The sequence below is a fragment of the Salvia miltiorrhiza genome, chromosome 7 (assembly GCF_028751815.1).
Source record: "Salvia miltiorrhiza cultivar Shanhuang (shh) chromosome 7, IMPLAD_Smil_shh, whole genome shotgun sequence".
In the NCBI taxonomy this organism is placed as follows: Eukaryota; Viridiplantae; Streptophyta; class Magnoliopsida; order Lamiales; family Lamiaceae; genus Salvia; species Salvia miltiorrhiza.
The window spans coordinates 24,132,653-24,154,622 of NC_080393.1; the positions used below are offsets into that span (position 1 = coordinate 24,132,653).

Below are 21,970 nucleotides of genomic sequence, written 5' to 3' on the forward strand. Positions count from 1 at the left end.
ACTAAAATTGCTTGTACTCAACTGACCAAATTAGTGTGCGTAAGTCGTAAACTCGCCAATTCCGACAGCGAAACCTGTCTCTCTCTCACACACGCAGCGAGCGCTGTGTACGTAAGTCGTAACTCACTGTAGACAATTAAATTTGTCGTCGAATTAAATCGTGCCACGTGTAAATTCATGAATTAAATATTCAATTATATTTTCTATTTTATTAAATGGGATTTTATTCCTAAATTAAATAGATATATAATTAATATTTAACATAAATAAATTAATGGGCTCATGGACACCTAAGGCCCTAAGGCCCATGCATGGAGGCCCAAAGCCCACAAAGCCCATGAAGCCCATCTCTAAAATCTATAAATAGAGGGCTTGGGGTGCTCATTATAAAACGTGAAGGAGTGGAAGATCGAAGAGCACAAAGAATTCTCTCTAGTATCACAAGTAGAAGAGGCGAAGAATTGAAGAGTTCAAATATTCTTCCAAGTATTCAAGTATCTTGAAGAATTCTATCTAATGTTCAAGTCTCCTTCAAATCTTCAATCGTTTGAGCATTCAAATCTTCAAGTATACTTCAAAATCTTCAAGTATTTAAGTATCTTCAAATCTTCGAGTATTTCTTCAAATGTTCAAGTATTCCTGCAAATCTTTGAAGTGATCTTCAAGTATCCAAAGAAATCAAGTTCAAAAGCTTCAAGGCATTCTTACAAATTCTAAGAATGTTCTCAAATCAAATCAAGTTCAATGTTCAATCCAAAATCATGACTTAAGTCCTTTGGATTGGCGTCATCAAAACAAGTATTTCAAGAACCTTCGAGTTTGTTCAAGAATCAAATGGAAGAGAAGAATCAGAGGATTAACTAGAGATTGCAACCCGCATAAATCTATCTTCATATCTATCAAATTATCTTTGTAACGCATTTTGTATTTTATCAAATTGAAATACAAAATTTGTGTTTACAAATTTTGGCACGCCCGGTGGGACATCTCTACCTTTCATCTCTACTCTTCACCAAAAATCTTGAACTATGTCTACTCAATCAAATGCAGCTGCTCCAGCTTCATCCAAAGTTTCTTCGGCAAGCGTCGGTATGATAACGCGAAGCAAATCAAAATCGATGCAAGGAGTATCCAAGCCGATCTTTCATCTTCCATCTATCCATGAAGAAGATGACAACTCTAAGAGAAGCTTCACATTCCCTACTGAAAATTATCAACTCCATGCAAGTGTCATGATGACAAACACTTCCACCATGGAGGAACAACTCTTGAACTTAACAAAGATGGTTGAATCTCTAACCAAGCACATCCAAGAGCAAGATGCCCAGATTGCAAAGCTCAAAGGAGAAAAGGGAGAAAAAAGAGATTCAAGCCACGCCAACAACGATAGGGAAGGCAAAGAAAGCGAAGAAGATGGAGAGAATAACGATGAAGAAATCTCCAAAGATAAGCCAAAGAGTGATGGAAAAAAGCCTTCAGGAAATGACACTCTCTTCTCGTCTGGTGGCCTCATTCCCATCAACCAACTCAAAGAGTTCATCGAAGCAACAATGAAGAGTAACTCTGCTAGAAACTCAAAGTCATCATTGATCTACTCCAAGCCATATACTCGGCGAATCGACGACTTGAGGATGCCTCTTGGTTATCAGCCCCCCAAATTCCAACAATTTGATGGCCAAGGAAATCCGAGACAACACGTGGCTCATTTCATTGAAACATGCAACAACGCTGGTACTTATGGAGATCATTTGGTCAAACAGTTTGTTCGCTCATTAAAAGATAATGCCTTTGATTGGTACACCGACTTAGAATCAAACTCAATTGATAGTTGGGAACAACTGGAGCATGAGTTCCTCAACCGCTTCTATAGCACTAGAAGAACTGTCAGCATGGTGGAGCTCACAAGTTCGCGTCAATTCAAAGAAGAGCCAGTCATTGACTACATCAACCGATGGAGAAACCTTTGTCTCAACTGTAAGGACCGATTGTCTGAATCATCTGCCATCGAAATGTGTATTCAAGGGATGCATTGGGGCTTGCAATACATCTTGCGAGGAATCCAGCCTAGAACATTCGAAGAACTTGCTACAAGAGCTCATGATATGGAGTTGAGCATGATGGCAAGCGGGATCGAAGAACCACCCATCCGAGAACCTCGCAAATTCAAGCCAGAATTCAAGAAAGGAAGCAAACCATCCGATGAAACACCAAAGAGAGAATCCATGGCGATTAAGGCAACTTCGGTGAAATTCTTAAAGAGAGAAGCTGGACAAGAAGGCAACCAGAACACTTCACGAGACAATCAGAACTCTTCCCGAGACGTGGGGCAAAGAAGACCTACCTTGAAAGAAATGCAACAAAAACAATATCCATTCTTAGACTCTGATGTTTCAGGAATTTTTGATGACCTGATCAAAGAAAAGCTTATCGAGTTGCCAGAAATGAAGCGACCAAATGAAGCAGGGAGGACAGACGATCCAAGTTACTGCAAATACCATCGTCTGGTTGGGCACCCCATACATGATTGCTTCATCTTCAAAGACAAGGTCATGCGGTTAGCTCGAGAAGGGAAAATATCTCTTGAAGAAGATGATACTGCTGTAAATATGGTCTCCACCGACTTGAATGACATAATAGAAGGTATTGGAGCTCTGTATGATACATCCAATCAAGTAGATGAAGAACCTGAGCTAAATATGGATGAAGACGATGATGCATTGGCAATCACATTCTCCAATGAAGACTTGCAGCTTGGATCTGAACCTCATAACAGGCCATTGTTCGTGAGTTGTTATACACAGGAGCAGAAGGTCAATCGAATTCTCATCGATGGAGGCTCGGCGGTCAATATTTTGCCACTAATGACTTTGAAGCAATTGGGAATCCAAGTAGATGAGCTGTCAAACAGTCGATTGATGATCCAAGGTTTCAATCATGAAGGGCAAAGAGCTCTTGGAACTATAAGGTTGCGATTGCTGATGCAGAACATGGATTCGACAGCGTTGCTTCATGTTATCGATGCCAAGACGTCCTATAATATGCTTCTGGGTCGACCATGGCTTCATGAAAATGGTGTTGTTCCTTCTACATTGCACCAATGCTTCAAGTACTATCAAAATGGTGCCATAAGAAAAGTGGTTGGTGATCAAAAGCCGTTTACGGAAGCAGAATCACATTTTGCTGATGCTAAGTTCTATTTGGAAATAACCAAAGTCTCAATGGTGAAAGATGATACATCACATGACGAGTTGAGATCTTGCCAGGAGAAAAAGAAAGAAGAATCTTTTCTGAAGATGGAAGGATTCACCATGCCTTTAACGAAGATTGATGCCAAGAAGCCAATTCACCAACCATTTGAAGGGTTTGTCCGACCAAAGCAAAGTAGCATCACAGAGCATGAAGATCTCTCAAACAAAGAACTCTCAAAGCACTTTGGTCCGAAGGCATATAAACTCCTCGTGAATGCTGGATACAATCCTCAAGAAAGCTCTATGTCAAGGTCTCATTTGGAAAAGACTGATAACGCAGGCCAAAACTCCAAAGCAGGTTTGGGATATACAGTGCAAAGCCCCATTCGAATTGCCATCAAGAGAGCCACTGCTAACTATGCTAGCACCAAGCAAATCCTGGAATCTTCAAGCAATCGGAGAACCCAAAGGGTTTCTATTTTCAATAGGATGGGTAGAAGAGAAGCTCAACAAGTATCTGTCTTTAAAAGACTTGGCAAAGGCAAATCATGGAAACGAAGCAAGACAAAAGGGAGTGATGAACTGCACATAACAGAGAAATGGAGAAGTTTGATCCCTCCTCGAATGAAAAGATACACCACTTTGATTATGTCATGTGGGAAAAAAAATGAAAGCTCAAATGAAGACCACCATCTTCACACGAGATGCCATAGATCAAGAAGATAGAGAAAGTGTGGCTTCCTCTTACTACACTACTAATAGTGCTAGTAATCCAGTTCCTCTTCCTCATACTACTCAAAGTCAAGTGCGTCGTGAAATTGCAAGTCTCGTTAGAAGTGGCGTTATCACAACAAGCGTTGCAGAGAATATAGCCTTCATACGCCAGAGAAATGAAAGCATAATGACGTGTTTTGATTGCAAAGATCCTCGCCGAAAAGATGAAGACGATGTCACAGCAAACCATATCACCTCCTGCGAGAAAATGGTCGTTGGAGAAGAGAATTCGCACTTAAGCCCCAAAGAACTGGAAACTCTGGATGAAGAGAGACTAGAAGTCCAGCAAAAATTGGAATACTATCAAGCTCTTCCTTCAAGATCCTTCAACAAAGCAGTGCGAGCGCCCTCTTTTCAAATTGGAGACATGGCCCTCGCTGCAAGGAGGCCAATTGTTATCACTCTCAACGGAAAGTTCTTGAAGTACTACTATCCTTGAAGGGTGGTAGAAGTTGAAGCATGTATATATGTGTATAGTTATTTAAAAAAAAAAGCCAAAAAATAGAAAAACAGAAAAAAAAAAAAATAGAAAAGCAGAAAAGCAAAAAAGCAAAAAAAAATGAAAAGCAGAAAAGCCGAAAAGATGAGTCAGATGAGAAACCAGAAATGAAGAAAAACAACAAAATGAAGCGTATAATGACAGCTCCTTGACGCACGAGCCTAAACTGCATGTTACTCCTGGCCCGCATGAGTATAAACTGTGCACGACACCCAATCTCAAACACCTATTGATTCTATGAACTACGTTTTGACTTGATCCCTTTCAAAAGGGTACGTAGGCAGCTTAGATAATTTCTAGGTTCAGTCATGAATTGTGTTTGACTCTTTTCAATTTATATAATCAAAGTTATGATTTAAGTTGATTATGTGAAGCCGAATATGTCTCAAATTGGGAAGAAAATCAAGCCATCAAAAGAAGCACAAGCATTTGGAGAAGATGTCAAAATATCCATCACAAACCAAATAAGAATCATCAAGAGAGAAATGATAGAAACTGCGGTTTGCACCAATACTAAGTAAATGGGTTTTGATCCTCCAAAGTTCTCTGAGCAGAGATCAAAAGTGACTCTGAAGTCTTCAAAATTCCGCAGCATTTCCTCATCAACATGTGCAACTTTATGTTTGTCAAACTCTCTTTTGAATTCTGGGATTGCACCTCGGACAATATGAAAGGAGGCACTATCTTGCTTGAAGGACAACGTCATCTCTGTCTTCCACCTCTCTATCATAGCAAGCTCTTCCTTGATCAAAGCAATTCGGACGATGGCTTCATTCTCCTTGGCTTAAGCATCAAGAAGAAAATACTCAATCTTCTCGAGCCGTTGTGCAGAATTCTCCCAACTTCGTGAGATGCCAAACATAACAACAACCTCACTCAAACCAGATTCAAACAATCCCAGGCCTGAGCGCACCCAAGACCTGTCAAAGAATTGAGTCATGTGGCATTGAGGTCGGCTATGCATCGACAACTTCACTTCTCTCCAAGCTAAAGTTGAATTCGCTCGTGGAGTTGAAACACATGTTCGCCAAACATAATAGAACACCATTGAGTCATCTAGCCTGCTCGAATGCGCGCAAAGAGAAAATGTAACCAGCAATCTTCAAAGGTTGGACTCACAATGGCCCAGATCCGAGCGCACCCGAAATCTGATTAAAAGCCAATTGAGCCACCTGAAGTGCAAAGTAAACATCACTCAAATAAAGTCTTAGATAGGCTGCTGTCAGATTTTTGGATGAACTCTCTGAGGATGGTCTTTAGTCGGGCTGATGGAGATGTCAAAACTGAAAGAAAGAAGACAATAGATTTCGAACTTTGCAAATACTCAAAGCATTTCGTTTGGGGCAAAATCTGCCATGAAGTTGGTTAATGAGACCACGCCCATCTTGAATACAGCGATGGAATAAAGCATCAGTCTTTTGAAGATCACCATCATTAAGTTCTTGCGGCCACCAACTACAAGAAAAAGAAAAAGAAAAAAAAATCAGACTTAGAAATTTACTTGTATTAATAAAAGGTGAATTCAAGATTTGGTAAAAAAAAAAAAAGGAAAAAAAAAAAAAAAAACCATTTTTTCCTTCTCTCCAAATTCTCTTGGGCCTGTTTGAATAATTGGTTGAGTAAAAAAGAAGAGCCCAAAGAAAGGGCCCAAATCTCTCTCACTCCTCAAAAATCCCTCTCCTGAGCTCCGACGAAGACGCAGCTACTAGCCGTGTCTTCGTCCCCCAATCTCTCTTGTTCCGATTCAGAACGACGAAAGAGCCACCACGACGCCGCCAAGAGCCCCCACGGCGCCGACCTCAAGGCCAAGAAGATGAAGAAATCGCTGTCCAAACCAACGCCTGCAACTCCGCCGCCACTGCTGCAAAGCCGAAGCCAAATACCGCCACCGCGCTTCAAGCCCGTTCCAGTAGCGGCCGCGCCCGCTAAAAGAAGCCAACGACTGTGCAAAACTGAAGGCGAGACTGCAGAGAAGTATACCTCGAAGGAGCACAGCCTCGTCGTTGCCGATATGGCTCCTTCGCCGTCCCGAAACTCACGTTTGTTTCACCACCAAACACCGTAACAAAACAAGCTCCGGCCTCTGCTTTCTCTCGACAGCAGCTAGGTTGGCGAAGGAAATGAGACAACAAATAAACTTCAGAGCATGTCATATATGATTCAAAAGCAATAAGAGGAATGTCGCAAACATGCTTACTCTGATTGAAGATCCCTTCGCTACTTAAGTTGCCGAACTCCTTGCGGCACCTCCGATTGCCTCTAACTCTCGCCTTCGACGCCTCTAGTGTCAAAGCCCGATCTCTCCTTTCGCCGGCACCTTAGGAAAACAGCAACAAGCTAAGTTCTTGTCCTCCGATCACCTTCAACCCTCCGTCGGCACTCCGCGAGAACTAGAAGCAAGCCGAGCTTTGTTTTGAGAACTATAGCTATAGCTATCAAAAGATACTACCGCTATCAAATGAAAACTCCTAGAACAGGCTACTGTAGGCAGCCGAGAAAGAGGAAGCTGCGTTTGTTTTGAGATGCAATACATAGGGAGGGTCTACTCTATTTATAGAAAAAAAAGGAAGAAGCAGAAGCAAAACCAGAAGAAAAGAAAGAAATAAAAAAGGAAGAAGAAAAGAAATCCTAGCCGCCAGTGTGTACGAAGAAAAGGTGGAGTTCCAGCTGTTCTTTGCAATTTTCAGTGGGCTATGAACAACCCTTCAAAGCAGGCTGTCAAAGTTTCAAAAGGACTGCCTTTATTGTTGTTGAGTTGCATTTAATGCACTGAAAGATACACAACAAAAAGGAGTAATGTTATTAAAAAATAAGGGTGTCGCCATCTGCTGTTGTTTTAAGGCAGGATGCCTCATTTTAAAATTCCTTAATTACGTCTTGATCAAGTTAAACCACATGAAAAAAAAAAGAGGAAAATATGTGGATGGCTAGGATCAAAGCAAAAGGGTATCAAGTTGGATCATACATCTCCTGCCAACTCAGAAACAAACAAAAATATTAAATGGATACAATACTCTTTCAAACATACTTCTATCTCTCTTCGGTTTTATTGAAGTTAGCAATAAGGGTGGGCTGCCAATATCCTTCAAAAAAGTTCAAGAAATTGAAGCACTCCTAAATACGAGTATAAACTATTTATAAATTCAAGTTTGAAGTGAAGCACTCCTAAATACGAGTATAAACTATTTACAAATTCAAATTCAAATTGAAGCACTCCTAAATACGAGTATAAACTATTTATAAATTCAAGTTTGAAGTGAAGCACTCCTAAATACGAGTATAAACTATTTACAAATTCAAATTCAAATTGAAGCACTCCTAAATACGAGTATAAACTATTTACAAATTCAAATTCAAATTGAAGCACTCCTAAATACGAGTATAAACTATTTATAAATTCAAGTTTGAAGTGAAGCACTCCTAAATACGAGTATAAACTATTTACAAATTCAAATTCAAATTGAAGCACTCCTAAATACGAGTATAAACTATTTAAAATTCCAAAATTCAAGTTAAGCACTCCTAAATACGAGTATAAACTATTTAAAATTTCAAAATCAAATAAAGAACTCCTAAATACGAGTATAAACTATTTAAAATTTCAAAATTCAAATGAAGAACTCCTAAATACGAGTATAAACTATTTATAAATTCAAAGAAATTCAAGAACTCCTAAATAAGAGTATAAACTATTTACAAAATTCAAAAATAAAAAATAAAAAATAAATAAAAAATCAAGAACTCCTAAATACGAGTATAAACTATTTACAAATTCAAATCCAAGTCAAGAACTCCTAAATACGAGTATAAACTATTTATAAATCCAAAGAAATTCAAGAACTCCTAAATACGAGTATAAACTATTTAAAATTCCAAAATCAAATGAAGAACTCCTAAATACGAGTATAAACTATTTATAAATCCAAAGAAATTCAAGAACTCCTAAATATGAGTATAAACTATTTATAAATTCAAATTCAAGTCAAGAACTCCTCGATAAGAGTTTAAATTATCAAAAAAATAAATTTCGAGACTCGTCTATTACCAAAGGCATTTCGTCCATAAACAAGTCTCGATGGGGCAATTTGTAGACAATTAAATTTGTCGTCGAATTAAATCGTGCCACGTGTAAATTCATGAATTAAATATTCAATTATATTTTCTATTTTATTAAATGGGATTTTATTCCTAAATTAAATAGATATATAATTAATATTTAACATAAATAAATTAATGGGCTCATGGACACCTAAGGCCCTAAAGCCCATGCATGGAGGCCCAAAGCCCACAAAGCCCATGAAGCCCATCTCTAAAATCTATAAATAGAGGGCTTGGGGTGCTCATTATAAAACGTGAAGGAGTGGAAGATCGAAGAGCACAAAGAATTCTCTCTAGTATCACAAGTAGAAGAGGCGAAGAATTGGAGAGTTCAAGTATTCTTCCAAGTATTCACGTATCTTGAAGAATTCTATCTAATGTTCAAGTCTCCTTCAAATCTTCAATCGTTTGAGCATTCAAATCTTCAAGTATACTTCAAAATCTTCAAGTATTCAAGTATCTTCAAATCTTCGAGTATTTCTTCAAATGTTCAAGTATTCCTGCAAATCTTTGAAGTGATCTTCAAGTATCCAAAGAAATCAAGTTCAAAAGCTTCAAGGCATTCTTACAAATTCTAAGAATGTTCTCAAATCAAATCAAGTTCAATGTTCAATCCAAAATCATGACTTAAGTCCTTTGGATTGGCGTCATCAAAACAAGTATTTCAAGAACCTTCGAGTTTGTTCAAGAATTAAATGGAAGAGAAGAATCAGAGGATTAACTAGAGATTGCAACCCGCATAAATCTATCTTCATATCTATCAAATTATCTTTGTAACGCATTTTGTATTTTATCAAATTGAAATACAAAATTTGTGTTTACACTCACCACTTCCGACATAACCAAAACTGCACTTAAGGGCATCTCTCTCTCTCACACACAGATTACCGAGAGAAACGCTACTATAACTACTGGTCATGGTTTGTTAGAGTAATTAGACGAAGAAGATGAGGAGTGGGGCTCCACTTTTGACTACGACTACTCTCTACTTGTACATGCGGTCCAAATCATTTCTCCACTAATATGTCTATACATTGCAACCAAATAATCATTTCAATTAACATCTATAATTCTTTCGTAATTAGGATCTCTTCTTTTTTATTAATAAATTTATCATCGAAAAATAAAAAATCTTCCTTTAAATCCTCTTTCTTTTTCTTCATTTCCTACAAAAGAGAATGAAAAATGAAGAGATAATATTATCCCGTCTTGAAGTGAAAAGAAGGAATGAAAAATTGTGAAATTGTCTTTTGTACGTAAAAAGTGAAGGAAAAGAAAATAGACATTCAAAAGATTTTTTTTTTCAGATTTAAAATATATACGAGTATGTATCTACACTGGTCCGAACATTGATCACCATGCTTAAGTACCAAAAGTGCGAGCGGAAATTCAAAATAAAACCAAAGTAAAATCTTGGCACTTATGGCACTAATAGTGCTATACGTGCAACAAAAACAACAGTAATAGAATCAAGAAATCATAAATGGATCATCTAAACTCTAAATGGATAATCTAAACCCTAAATGGATAATCTAAACCATAAATGGAACATCTAAACCCTAAATGAATCATCTAAACCCTACGAGGAAGTGTTTAAAATGGTTCTTTTGGCACTTATGGCACTAATGGCACTATTAGTGTCATAAGTGCCAACGGCCAAAATAAAACCAAGTAATAAAATGATGCGTATGACACTATTAGTGCCATAACTGCCATACGCGCAGCGGGCGTTGGCTTTTCCCCGCGAATGCGCAACTCACCCATAAGCTTCCAGCGGCCGAGCAATCACCCCAGCGGCCAAGCAATCACCCCAGCGGCCGAGTAAAAAGGGCAAATCAGGCATACCACCTAATTAATGGCCATATTTTGATGTTTTAAGATTATGGGCCAAAAATTGATTTTCAATCTTCATTATGGCCATTTGACTACATTGCTTCTAAATACTCCATCCGTCCACGAAAGAACTTCTTATCTTTCCTTTTTGGGACGTCCACAAAAGAACTTCCTACCTATTTTTGAACTATACCCCACCACTTATAATCCTCTTACTTTTCACTTTTCACTTTTCACAACTCCCAATATTAATTATAACACATTTTCATCACTCTCAATACACTCAACTACCTTTTATTCACTCTTAATACACTCAACAATATTTTTTCTTAAAACCCATGTCACTCCCTCCTAGGAAGTTCTTTCATGGACGGAGGGAGTACTATATAGTGTAAGTTTTATAAATTTAAACATATTTAGGTGATTATCGGATATTATTATACGAATTCGGAACATGTAGTATTGCATTCTCTATTCTTATTTATCTTAACCGATTATCGTAAGAACTTATATTAGATTATTTAGATATATTATAAATTTAAACAAATTCACGTAATTAGAGGGTGTTATTATATGGAGCTAGGACGATAACAAATATATAGTGAAATAATTTTTTATTCATATTTGAGATAAGTACGAATATGTAAATCTACGTAGATCTGAATATTGATCGACATATTTTCATGAATTTTCTCTATGATTTTGTAAATGAAACATTATAACAACTTATGTATATAAATTTAAACAGTATGGGTTCAAATATACATTATAAATATGATTGAACGTGCATCGCTTTAATTTAATATCATTTTTTAATTGTTGTCTATACAAATTTTAATAAATATTAGGTGAGTGCATTATTAATGGAAGAAGAGATTCACTTTTATTAGTGAGAGAAATATTTAAAAAAGAAAGTGCATATTATTATGAAATATTTTAAAATAGTAAAAAATGCACGCTGAAGGGGTATAAATAAGTAAGCGAAACGTGTATGTCTAATTGTCTATATCCTATTTATGGTGGATGGTCCATCATGGTTATAAATTCTAATTATGGCAACAAAATGTGGCTCTCGTGTGTCAGTTTATTGGTCTATGCATCTCTTTTTTCTTTTTTGAAACAATGGGTCTATGCATCTCTGTTTCAGACCATTTGACTGATTAGTTTCTATGTTCTCTAACATCTGGCTTTTTTTTTTAAAAGGATTATGGCCAAAGATACACGAATTCTTGCAAGAGTTGTAATTTTTATTAAATAAAAAATATATAAATTTATATTTTTATTATAATTTTTATTTAAATTTGATTTTTAATTAAATTAGAGCTTAGTTGACAGTTAAAATTAAGTTAAATATATTAATTTTCGTCTTTTTAAACATTCGAGCTTTTAAAATACTCCTCATCATCAGAAATTAGACCAACATCAGGTAAACTTTCGATTGCTAACTAAACTCTAATTTCGTCAAAAATCAAACTCTGGTGAAAATTACAATAAAAATATAAATTTATATATTTTTTAATTTAATTAAAAGTTTGGGTGAAAATTACAACTTTTTCAAAAATTAATATATTTTTCAGCAACTGCTATTAATTTTCATAAGTCAGGAGCTCTCCAATCTCCATCTCAATCTATTATCTGGCAAGTTATAAACTGGACGACAAACATTAAAGTACAGATGGAGGAATTTCAGTGTAATAATTGTGAGAGTGCATGATTCTCATACCTCTCCCTTGCCACCTAATAATTACTTAGTCATGTAGTGCTGTTTAGACAAAATTTGTCCGAATAAAAATAAAGTTACAAATTTTGAAAAAATAATTTATTTATAAATTTTGATTAAAATTTAAAAAGATTTAGTTAATTTTATTGTTTTCTCCATATTGTAATTTTTTCGTAAATTTTTAACAAATTTTTTATTTTTTGTTATTTTATTTGTAGTTTGTGTACTTTAATAATAATAATAATAATAATTAAAAAGGCTATCAAAAAATTACAAAAAAAATTACAATATAAAGAAAACAATAAAACTAGCTAAATCCTATATTATTTTGAACCAAAATTTTTAAATAAATTTATTTTATAAATATTTAACCATATTTTGTTCTGACAAATTTTGTCCAAATAGCATTACTGTAATTACTATATGTCCATGTCGGTAATTATAATCCAAGGAAAATATATTTTGGTTATTTTTTGGATGCTTTCTCTTTATTAACATACTGATATTTTATATTGATTACACATTTTTATGATTTTTAAATTAAGGTTAATGTGCTAGTAGCTCTTTTTTTTTTTATAGTAAAATGATCTTTTATTTACGAAGATAAAAAAACTAAAAATATTAATCTCTTCATTTGTCTAAAGTATATCACTTTGACTGAGCATTAATTTTTTATAAAATAGTTGCTAATTTTTATATAGTGGAAAAAGAAATCCACCATTTTATGAAATGAATGGTTGATATTGAATAAGGGGTGATTTTTTTGTAAATAAAGAATATTTGTAAGGATAAATGATAAGAAAAATGTGGGGTAATATCCTAAAAATTAAAGTGACATATTTTCTACGGACACCAAAAATGACAAAAGTGACATACTTTTGGCAGTCAAAGGAGTAACATTTTTTGATTTGGTGAAGGTGGTTTAAATCGAGCCAAGAACATGATACAAATTGAGAAAACTTGTAGAAGAAGAAAGAAGTTTCTTGTATCATATTCCCTCTATCCCATAAGAGTGTGCATATTGTTGATGTCACGAGTTTTTAATAAAGACTCCCCCCGTTCCATTATTTAAGACACACTTTGGGTTGTCCCATTATTTAAGACACATTTCCATTTTGAGTAAAAAATAGCTTTAAATTAAAATCTAATTAATCACCTAATTATATAATGTAATAAAAATCTGAAAAGAGCGGATGACTAACCCTAGCGATTTCCTGCCGATATGAACACGACGGAGAAACCCCTGACGGCGGCCGCCCTTCCGGTGACTTCGCCGCCCACACACGATAAAGCAAGACTGAACCTTCCGTTGGTGTCCAATAATTTCATGCCAATTACCACCGCGGCTTTGAACCCAGGAAGCCCTTCTAGGGTTCATGGCCAATCTAGGGTTTCTGACACCCAACCTAATCATATGATTAGAGGAACTTCTTATGCAGGGATGGAGCAAATAATCATCGAGGAGTCCGGAAACCATGAGGCTATACCAGAGAATAGTATTGCCATTGCAAAGCAAGTGGAGAGTTCACAGGGAAACCACAAAGAGGCGACGAGGAACTCTTACGCCAATGTTATCAGGCCGGCGTTTGTTAGGAAACCTGACGTGTTGGTTCACAGGTGCGCCATGATCACGCCGGAAATAAAAAACGGAACGATCTCTATCAAAATTCCGGAGGCCATGTATAAGGAAAGGGTGAAGCAATTCCAACACGCTCTCATCGGACGTTTGCTTCTTCACAAAGGTGAGAAACCACAGCTTGCGGCGGAAGTAAAACAGGAACTTCAAAGGTTATGGCAACCAAAGGAAGAATGGCACTTGATTCCCATGAGCAAAGGATTTTACACGGTTAGATTCTCGAATGCTGAGGACAAAATAATGGCCAAACGTTCTACCGTTTGGAATCTGAGGTCTGGCTCCTTAAGGCTTCGTGAATGGGTAAGAAACTTCGACCCTTATAAGGAGATATCGTCCCTTTGTCAAGTTTGGATGCGCATATATTATCTTCCTGTTGAATATTGGACAAAAGAAATTATATCAAGCATTGCTCGTTCGGCGGGTATGCCTATCAAGGTGGATGGAGCCACGGCTCATGGGGAAGTAGGACATTACGCTAGAGTGTTGGTGGAGGTTGATCTGGCGCATCCTTTACCGGAATCGGCTTCCGTGGAGTGTCATGATCGCTCTATTTACGTGGAATTTGGCTTTGAAAAACTGCCTGCTTTTTGCACTAGGTGTAAAATTACGGGTCACGCCTTGGATACATGCAAGAAAAGGACGGAGAAGGTGGTTAACAGAGGTACTGAGAAAGACAATAATCCAACAGATAAGGAAGGTAATAATGGTGATGAGGTGATTATTAATAAAGTTGCGGAAGCTGCAGGTCAGGTTCAGAAAAATAACAACTTGGAGGTTATCAAACCAAAGCCAGCATGGAGGCCGAGGGAGAACATTAATCAGGAAACTGCTGTTGGCAACAAATTCAATGCGCTTGCTCAAGTGAATATTGAGGATTTTTTGGGTGCTGATATTCTGGAACAAGACACAAGGGTAGCAGGAGATGGGCTCAATAAAGGAAAAGAATCTGAGTTGGCTGAGGAGGTGGATTCAGATGGGGATACTTTTGAGCACTTACAAATGGAAACTCCGGAATCGCCCCGGCAGAAAGTGGCGGAGGAAAGCAATCAGGCGGAACATTTGCGGAGAGATGAGCAAAAACAGGCTACGATAACGGAGAATAGCCTCAGTAAGGTCGAGGGGGGCAAGGTTGTTGATCTTAAGAGTAAGGAAAGAGACACGCAAATTAACCAGGACTTAGCAGATGACAAAGCGACCGAATAGGTGCTACCGGTGAAGAAAAGAGGCAGACCCCCGGGGCAAACGAATAAAGAAATAAGGAAGCAGCCACCGGGAGCAGATAGCATAAAGGGCAGATTGCGGAAAGCTCAGGAGGTCGAACCCAATCCTGAAGCGGTTGAAAGCATTAAAGAGCAATTGTACAAAGCTTGGGAAGCAGGAGGAAATCCGAGGGATTTTGTTATTGCAAATGATGGATCTTCAAGTGCGAAAATAATGTCGAAAATTGGAGCTAGAAGCTGGGCGGAGGAAGTGGAAAGGGATGACGCCCTAACCACGAGAAACTGATTTTCGCTATGAATTTCATGGTTTGGAACGTCCGCGGCCTCACGGACGAATCTAAACTTATTTTAAAGGAGCACTGTCGCACCTTCTCGCCTTTAATTTTGGGTATTATTGAGCCTAAAGTTGCGTTTAACAGAACTTTCAACAGATACTGGAAGTCGCTCAATCTCATCCCTTGTTTTCAGAATTCGAGATTGAATATGTGTTCTAACATTTGGATTTTTTCACAACCTGACGTTAGTACTGACGTGATTTTTGCCTCTGATCAGGTTGTTATTGTGGATTGTGTGTGGAAAACACGTGATTTTAGGGTTGCTTGTGTGCATGGGGCGTCGACGCATGTGGATAGACGCAAGCTGTGGATTGATATTCTCACTTTTGCTACCAATAAGTATGTGGTTTTGGGGGACTTTAACGCTGTGAAAGGTGCACATGAGAGGAGCAGCATTTGCCGTCCCAATGCTGCTTCTTGTGGGGAATTCTGTGCTTTTATTGATACTCTCGGGTGCATTGAGTCTCCTACGGTCGGTTTGAAGTATACGTGGTTGGGAAGAAGGTTCATGCCGTCGCATGTGGAGTCGACGCTTGACAGAGTTTTCTTTTCGGATAGTTTTGCTGAGGAGTGGCATACTATTTTTACGCAGGTTTTGCCTAGAGTCACCTCCGACCACTCGCCGATTATCTTAGTTTGTCATTCGGCTCCCCTTTCTGGTCGAAGGTTCTTCAGGTTTCTGGACATGTGGACTTTACATCCGGACTTCCTCGAGATGGTTAAGCGGTCTTGGGCGAGTGATTTGATTAACACCTGCCCTATTTTCACGGTCATGGCTAAGTTGAAAAGGTTGAGAAAAGATTTACGGCTTTGGAACAAGAATACTTTTGGGCACGTGGACAAGCTCCTTATGGAAAGGCAGCAAGAGCTGCTGGAGATACAGGAGCGTATCGCTTCTGAGGGTTACACCGAGGATTTGTTCGATAAGGAGGTGAGAGCACAAGCCAGCATCAATACTTCCCTTTCTTGTCTGTTGCAGCAGAAGAGCAGAGTGAAGTGGTTACATGATGGAGATTGTAATACTACTTTCTTTCACAACATGCTCAGGTTTAAAAGGAAGCCTCACTTTATTTCGCAGCTGCAGATTGATGGAGCGGCTTGTGTTGATCAAGCTGATATTAGCAGACATATTGTGGGTTATTTCTCGTCCCTTTTTACTGAAGATAGGCAAGCGCAGGCTTCTATTGTTGATGTCGAGGCGGTATTGGATCATATCATCACGGATCAGGATAATGAGATGTTGTCTCGAATTCCGAATGAAGAGGAGATTACGGTTGCGGTGTTTCAGTTGGATTCTCACAGCTCTCCCGGTCCTGATGGTTTCTCTGGCAGATTTTTCCATGCTTGTTGGGATATTATTAAGGTGGATGTTTGGAAAGCTGTAGCCACCTTTTTCACTCGTTCTTATCTCCCGAATGGGTGTAACTCGAATACTCTTATCCTCATCCCAAAGAATGAGTCGGTTTCCACTGTGGCGGATCTTAGGCCCATTATTCTCTCGAATTTTCTCTTCAAAATTATTTCGAATGTCTTAGCGGTGAGACTAAATTCGGTGGCGGAGCACTCGATTTCTAGTAATCAATTTGGTTTCATTAGCGGGAGATCTATTCATGATTGTATCATGCTTGGCTCTGAGGGGATAAATTGTTTAAATCGCTCTTGCGGTGGGCAGAATATGGCGTGTAAAGTGGATATCACCAAGGCTTTTGATACGCTGCGTTGGGATTTTTTAATCAATGTTCTCACGGTTTGTGGTTATAATCAGCGTTTCATTGGTTGGATTGAGATCATTCTCAAGTCGGCTCGTCTCTCCATCCTGTACAACGGGGAGCTCTGTGGCTACTTTGGGTGCTCTAGAGGGGTCAGGCAAGGTGATCCGCTATCGCCCATTCTTTTTGGCATCGCTGAGGATGCTCTCAGCGCGCTGTTTATTAACTGTCAGAGATCTGGCCATCTTGTGCTGATGCAGTTTAACAGGGGCGTTTCTTTCCCGACGCATTTGTTTTATGCGGATGACATTCTAATTTTCTGCAAAGCTACGAAGACGAATGCCAAGACTCTTCACAAAATCTTGGAGTACTATGGTAACATGTCGGGGCAGACTTTCAGCCCAATGAAGTCCCACATATACTTCTCGGACAAAGTAATGGCGAATACTAAGAGGCAGGTGTCGCGCCATCTGCCCCTTGCTACGGGCTCCCTGCCTTTCACGTATCTGGGGGTTCCTATTTTTCGTGGTAAGCCGAAAGCGTCTCATTTGCGTTCTATTCATGACCGTATTATCAACAAGTTCGGTCACTGGAAAGGTATCCAGCTGTCTATGGCGGGTAGATTGTGTTTAATCAAGTCGGTTATTAGTAGCTCTCTTACTCATTCTATGCTGGTGTATCGTTGGCCTCATGATTTATTGAAAAGCCTTGACTCGAGCTGCAGAAATTTCCTTTGGAATGGGGATATCCGGAAAAAGCCGGTGTGTTCTGTTAGTTGGGACCGTGTCTGTTCTATAAAGTCGGAAGGTGGTCTGGGCGTGAGATCGTTCAAAACGATGAACAAGTGTTTCCTTATGAAAATGGCTTGGAAGGTGATTGAGGGGAACAGTTTTGGTTATGATATTTTGAAGCAACGTTACTTGACTCCACATTGCTCGATTAAAAGCGTGACTGCGTCATCTGTTTGGCTTGGGCTCAGGGGTCAGATCGGGGAGCTGGTTGCTGATTCTTATAGCTATATTGGCAATGGAATGGAGACTCTCTTTTGGATGGACGATTGGCTCGGGTATCGGCTTGTGGACAAGTGCGGGGTTCCTTGTTTCTTGAGAGATAATCTTGATCATACTGTTGCGGATTACTTCTTTGATGGGATTTGGCATTTTACTCCAGAATTTGTCAACACCTTCCCTCAAATTGTGTGCGATATTCTTCTTGTTCCTATGGGTGATTCGGATACGAGATTCTGGAAGCCTTCTCTGGAGGGAAAAGTCACGTCGGCTTTAGCTTTTGCACATCATGGGCAGAAGTTTCCGCAGGTTTCCTGGGGTTCTTGGATTTGGGAACCTTTTATTCCTGTTCGCCGCTCGTTGGTTTGCTGGCGCCTTCTTCATGATAGAATGCCTACCTATGACCGTCTGATCAGAAATGGGCTTGTTACTCCCAATTGGTGCCCGATTTGTAGGAGCAATGAGGAGACCGTGGATCACACCTTTTGGAACTATGCACCTGTTCGAAAAGTGTGGGAGGTTTTCTTAACCTGGTTTAACTTCCCGCAAGGTCTTTATGAACTGGACATCAAAAGTTTTCTGGTGACTGCGTGGAATAGGAAGTCTAGTTCTCAGGTGCAGAAGTTCTGGAAGGCTGGTATCATTACGATTATTTGGGCGGTTTGGACGCAGCGTAACAGTTGTATCTTTGATGACAAGCAATTCTCTTATAGACATGTTTTGCATTTGGCTAAAGTTGCTTTCGTCGAGATGGAGCAGAATTTCAAGCATTTGGGTCATATGAATAATGAGTGGTCGGATTATGTGATTCTGCGTGAGATAGGTGTGAAGGGTCGAACTGCGCCACCTCCAAAGCTCATCTCGGTGAGCTGGTGGCCTCCCTCCACTGCTTGGATGAAGGTCAATACCGACGGGTCGGCTCTGGGGGCGCCAGGGGCTATTGGTGTTGGAGGCATTTTCAGAGATAACTGGGGTTGGGTTAGAGGCTGTTTTCACTATAAGCAGGGCACTGGCTATGCGTTTGAGGCTGAGCTAATGGCGGTGATCATTGCTATTAGGATTGCTCATGCGAGAGGCTGGCTTCGTCTTTGGATGGAAGCTGATTCGACTTATGTTGTGAGTCTTCTTCAAGAAAGATCAAATAAGGTGCCTTGGCGTTTTGTTGCTCTTTGGGAAAATACTTTGCAGTTGATGAATTTGTTTCAGCTTCATGTCACACATATTTATCGTGAGGGCAATAAAGTGGCGGACATCATGGCAAATCCGGGTCGTAATGAAGGGTGGTGGCCTCACGAAATTGATGATATTAAAAATGCAGTACGTATGGATATGTGTTCTCACTCGCATGTTCGAGTTGCGTGATTTGCTGAGGCGTGTTGCTTCTCTCGAGTCTTGGTTGCACAAGTGGTGGAGTGCTACTGTTGAGAGGAGCTGTCTTCGGGGCGATCTCAGGGAGGAGACGACGACTATTGTGGCGGCTGATCAGGTTGGGCTTGAGGAGCGCTTCTTGACGAAGCTGCAGGCGGGGGCTGCTCTCGTTCATCGCAGGGTGGTGGCGGATGTTTCGGGTTGGAGGTTTGCGGCGGTGTGGGTGAGGATGGAGGATGTTACTTCGGGTGGGGTTGTTTGGGGCGACACACAACTTTTTTTCAAGCTTTGGGTGAGCTCAGGCTTGGGGTTGTGGGGTGCGTACTCTGTTGGTTGCAAGGCGCCGGGTGGCTCTGGCTTGTGCCCGTCGGCCTTGAATTTCTTTGTCACCAACTGGACCGTCATCGTGGAGTTGGTGATGGGTTTTTTAGCCCGTCGTAGTTGGACGTCGTTTGTCGCTTTGTTTGATAGTGTTGGGGTTGTTTCGGTTTTTGTTTGGGATGGCGGAAGGGTCCGAAACTTCTTAGGGGCAATGGTTAGGTCGGAGCTCCTGAAGTCGTTTCACCTTTCGTTGCCTGTTTTGTTTGTGTCTTTTTCGCTGGTTGTTCGTAGACGGGTACTCTTTTTCCTTGCTATGGTTTTTTCCTTTGGTTTTTCCTTAGCAAGGTTTTAACGAGGCTCGGCCCTTAGTCTGCTCTTTGTGCTTTCAAGGGTTTCTTTTTTAGGTTTTCTTTTTAATAAAACAACATTTATATATAGCCATTTTAGGCTTAAAAAAAATAATGTAATAAAAATCTTTATCTCTCATTTCTCATTTTCTCCTGTCGTCTCATCCCCCTCTACTCAACACGGAGGTCGCCACCCCACTACCGCCGCCTGGAACCCTAGGCCCCAAATCGCAGTCGCCACTCTCTCAGGTTTCCGGCGACTGCACAACCACCATCGTTCCCTAGCCACCTCCTTTGTCTATCTCTCTTCTTGACTGAACAACAGATGCTTTCCTCCGTACTCGAATCAACAGTGCGACAACAACGAGAAGCCATTGTTGACAACAGCGAGAAGCCTTAGGGGTGAGGGAGAAATGGGTAAGAGTTTGGATAAGGGATTGTTTGAATTGAGGAATTAGGTATTAGATGAAATGAAAGGGCCGGCTGCGTTACGAAGCTGAGGACCGGCGATGGAGGGGAGGCGTACATTAGCGACAACGGCAACTACATAATTGATCTATATTTTGAGAGGGAGATTGAGGATTTGAACGAGGCGAGCGATGGGATATCGAGGCTGCAGCTGCCGTGGATAGTGGAGCACGGGATGTTCATCGTGCTGGCGAGCTCGGTGATGGTCGCCGGCAGTAATGGCGTGACGGTGAAGACGAAGAAGAAGGGGGTCGATTCTTTCAGTTACAGTGATTTGTGGAATGGGTTTTGGGATTCTTAAATCTTCATATCTAATTTATTTTTGTGAATGGATTAATTAAGGACTTTATTTTGAATTTATATATTGTCTGATGCATTCACAAGCTTAAGTCGATTTTTAAAAAACTTAATTGAAATTGAATTTAATTAAATTAATTGAACTTGTTGAGTTTATTAATTTAAATTTAAATTTGAAAATAAACACAAAAGAAACAAATCTACTAAATACATTTAATCAAATATACTAATCAAGTGGACCACAATACTTTATTATCTAATCTAACTCTCCTTCATTCTCGTGTCCAAAAAGAGTGTGTCTTCATTATTGGGACATAGAGAGTATTATATAGATAAGTGTATTGGGAGTGTAGAAAGGGGCCCAACCCACTGAAGTATGGTGTTATGCCTTTGGAATATTATTAACCCGATTGTGTTCTGCGCAATTATTAAGTTACAAACAATAAGCGGGCAAAAGTGTGGATATTTTCCACTCCGTATAATGTGATAAATACGGGCAGTGATAGTATGTCTTTGGGCATGTCTGTGACCATTTTGATTTGTTAATCGTTAATATTGATTCCTAAAAATTAAAATAGCCTGAACCGTGTGTGTCTATAAGATCCGTCTGATTCGGATCGAACGCGTCGGTCTGAATCAGTGTAACGGTTCGAATTGAGTTTGCGCACCCCTAAAAATATATATACACAGAGACTGGATATTGTACATTTTAATGGGCCGTCGTTGCCTCAATATATTATTCTATGTTCGGCCATTATAATATATATGTGGTCAGGCCCAATACACAAAAAGCAAATCTAAAAGTCAGAAGTAAAGATGTGTACTTCCTCGCTCCATTAAAGGGATAATTAGGGGTGTCAAAATGGGCCGAGAATGGCCCGGCCCGATAGGCCCGCCCGGCCCGCCCGTAGTTTTGGCCGGGCTGGGCTAGGATTTTCAAGGCCCAAAAAAATCCGGGCCTCCCTGGCCCGGCCCATGCGGCCCGCCGGGTCACGCGGCCCGCGGGCCAAAAAGCCCGCCGGGCTTTCGGGCCCAAATCAGCCCGTCAGTATATTATGTGAAAAATTTATATCTCCTCCCAAATCCCAATGGATCCAACCCAATCTAAGTCCATTTCTTCAATTGACGACAATGACGAGTCAAAGTCTAA

General features: G+C 39.6%; 2 protein-coding genes and 1 long non-coding RNA gene across 3 annotated transcripts; 2 read left to right on the top strand and 1 right to left on the bottom strand.

Moving 5' to 3' along the window:
• Positions 1–4,889: 4,889 nt before the first annotated feature.
• LOC130993617 (uncharacterized) lies at positions 4,890–6,564 on the bottom strand. Its single transcript, XR_009091724.1, has 2 exons — positions 6,029–6,564; positions 4,890–5,916 (listed from the first exon to the last, which is right to left on the bottom strand). It is a non-coding gene; the product is annotated as an uncharacterized LOC130993617 (long non-coding RNA).
• A 6,770-nt stretch (positions 6,565–13,334) lies between these two features.
• Positions 13,335–15,254, top strand: LOC130993993 (uncharacterized). Its single transcript, XM_057919033.1, has 2 exons — positions 13,335–14,876; positions 14,952–15,254. The coding sequence occupies exons 1-2, from the start codon at positions 13,335–13,337 to the stop codon at positions 15,252–15,254; spliced, it is 1,845 nt and encodes a 614-aa protein (XP_057775016.1).
• An 8-nt stretch (positions 15,255–15,262) lies between these two features.
• Positions 15,263–20,824, top strand: LOC130993994 (uncharacterized). The gene is made up of 3 exons (XM_057919034.1): positions 15,263–19,165; positions 19,338–20,003; positions 20,552–20,824. The coding sequence occupies exons 1-3, from the start codon at positions 15,263–15,265 to the stop codon at positions 20,822–20,824; spliced, it is 4,842 nt and encodes a 1,613-aa protein (XP_057775017.1).
• Positions 20,825–21,970: the final 1,146 nt, after the last annotated feature.